The sequence below is a fragment of the Cyprinodon variegatus genome, unplaced genomic scaffold (assembly GCF_000732505.1).
Source record: "Cyprinodon variegatus isolate N-32 unplaced genomic scaffold, C_variegatus-1.0 Scaffold2374, whole genome shotgun sequence".
In the NCBI taxonomy this organism is placed as follows: Eukaryota; Metazoa; Chordata; class Actinopteri; order Cyprinodontiformes; family Cyprinodontidae; genus Cyprinodon; species Cyprinodon variegatus.
This window is the reverse complement of record NW_015152827.1, coordinates 28,387-30,928: the sequence shown is the minus strand read 5'-3', so window position 1 is coordinate 30,928 and position 2,542 is coordinate 28,387. Positions and strand designations below refer to the sequence as shown.

The 2,542-nt window shown below is 48.9% G+C and overlaps 1 protein-coding gene across 1 annotated transcript in view; it reads left to right on the top strand.

The window, feature by feature from the left end:
• The first annotated feature begins 1,425 nt into the window (after positions 1-1,425).
• LOC107080821 (mucin-7-like) overlaps positions 1,426-2,542 on the top strand; it is a 14,986-nt gene continuing 13,869 nt past the window's right edge. Inside the window, exons 1-2 of the mRNA XM_015369025.1 lie at positions 1,426-1,597; positions 1,932-2,506. Coding sequence (XP_015224511.1) covers positions 1,426-1,597; positions 1,932-2,506 — 747 coding nt within the window. The remainder of the gene's footprint in view (positions 1,598-1,931; positions 2,507-2,542) is intronic.

Sequence of the window (2,542 nt, the reverse complement as noted above, 5' to 3'; positions counted from 1 at the left end):
AGTTTGGGAAGGATGGGACATACGGTTCGGAAACTGTTGACGATGAGACGGTTTTTCAAATGAATGGGAGTCAATGGCAGCTATGTCAAGGGAATAAGCCACACCCACCAAACTCTAATAGAATGTGGGGACCCTCCATGCCTCTCTCTGTGCCAAGTTTCAGCCCTGTAACTCTTATACTTTTTGAACTATATACGATGAGACGGGCGATTTTCTGGTTTTCATCCATTATCCCTAACCCTACACCTAACCCTAAGTCCCTGTTTCAAGCTGGTGACTGATCTATCTTCTATTATAATCCCTTTCCCATCCACTAACCCTAACCCTAAGGATTCTAGTATTCCTTGCCTCATCCTAATGAGTTCATCTTCTTTATAGCTCACCCCAATTTAAGCTGGTGAGCCTCGCCTAACCCTAAGTCCTTGTCCACAGCTGGTGACTATTATAACCCTAATTGCTTCTTATCTAACCCTAGATCCACTGGGTTCATATTTCTGGGTGACGTCCAGGGCACTGTGCATCACTGAAAGATCTGAGTGAAATAGAAGGGTAATTACCACCAGAAACACAGGCTGCACAAGAATAAAGGCAACTCAATGCCCTTCTGCCTGTAAAAGATTTTTAATGGTTGACTTTATATACAAAAAATAAAAAATATATTGTGTATGAAAAAAATAAAAAATAAAAAAATTTATGATATAATGTATACTTACCTTGTATATCCTGTAAATAATGTAAAAACTGTAAAAATGATATAATGTTTTCACTTTATTTTTTGCACATGTTCAAAGTGTTATATTTAAAACCGACACAAGAGGGCAGTGTGTTCCTTTTTTCAGCACCCCTCTAGCTGGCGTGTGACGTTCTAATGCCTGGCCAATCACGGCCGCTTGTTTTAAGTTTCAACTTGTGGAGTGCATTGTAACCGACGCTTACCAGTTGAGACAGCAAGTAGCCTGATGAAGGTTGATTCTGACCGAAACGTCGCTTTTACTTGCTGTTACTGTCTCTACTCAGTTTATTAAAGTGCCAGACGGCATAAAAAGAAGTCCAGTTTCCTGCACTCCTTATTTTACTTTTTTTATTTCGTTAGAAATCAGTTTTTCCAGTCAGCTTTTCTGGGTTTTTTCCACTTTTTATTTTAAAATCTCCGGAGCAATACCACCGCCCGCCACCAGATGGAGTGGTTCTCTGAACCAGAGGACGGATGGACGACGGTGAGTTACCACCGGGGAAGAAGGCGGGACCGGAACCCATTGGACCGGAACCACGGTGGGTTCAGGGCCTACCAACAGGACCGAGATCCGCCGCCCCAGCACTGGAGGCCCAGCTACGCCTCCGTCACCCGTGGGTATCCCCGCAGCCATAGCCGGGGCTCCGGCTACCGTAGAGGCCCACGCAGCCGCAGTGGGGGCTCTGGTTACCATGGTTACCGCCGAAGCCAGTCCAGGTATCCACAACGTCACTTCCAGCGGGACTCTGGTTACCATGGCTACCGCCGAAGCTCTTCCGGATATCCACAACGTCACTTCCATCAACAACAACGGCCCCGTAGCCGAGAATGGAACGGATCTGCACAGAATCAGCACAATCAGAGGTATGGATCAAGCTATCAGAACTTTAATAGAAACCAGCAGAATCAGAACAATAACTATCAGCAGTCTGACGATCCACGGTTTAAGGACAAAGTCAGAGCTCTGCATAAAGCGACACACCACCTTAATAACGTGTCGCAAGATGAACGTAAGCCACCGGCTATTGTACGTACAACTGATAGCTTAGCATCCACCATTAAGCCGGCCTTTCCTAGCAGAAGAACTATGGACCTGATAGAAGGCAATGCTATGAACTGGGCTCTTAATACCATGCTGATTTTAAGGCAGCATTATGAAGAGGTGCGCATTTCTGAGAGAAACAGACTTCTGCTCCAGCTCCAGCAGCTACAGCCAGGGGCCCCTCTTCTCCATCTTCTGGCCCTGTCATGACCACAGCAGCCACCATGACAGATCCTCCTCGAACCGGCTGGACACCACCAGCTTCTGATGATGGGGACGACGCAGCGGACATCACACCACCTCCACCACCGACTGATGACATCACCACATCTCTTCCTCCAAGACAGCAGAGGACCTCCAGAGCTTCCGGGATCATCACCTCTGCTGCAACTGGAACATCGCAGACGACTTCTCCTCACTCTTCTCAGCAGCCTCTCCAACCTGAGAGGGCAGCAGCTCCTGCCATGGGGGACGACTTCAGCCTAGAGGACCTCATCGAAGCAGAGATCAACAGTCAGCGGGAAGCAGCAGCAGCAGCCTCCCCTCTGTCACAGGCCTCCAACTCATCCCAGGTCAGCCGGCGGGCCCCACTGAGGCCCAGACTGATGCCCCTGCACAGAAGGATGCAGGCCAGCACACAGCGACGACTCACCTTCACCACCAGGGGGAGGCCTCCTGGTCCAGCTGCAGCATCCGCCATCAGTGGAAGCAGAGAACCCACACCTGCTCAGGTAACTGTGGCAGCCAGACAGATGGGATCACAGAGA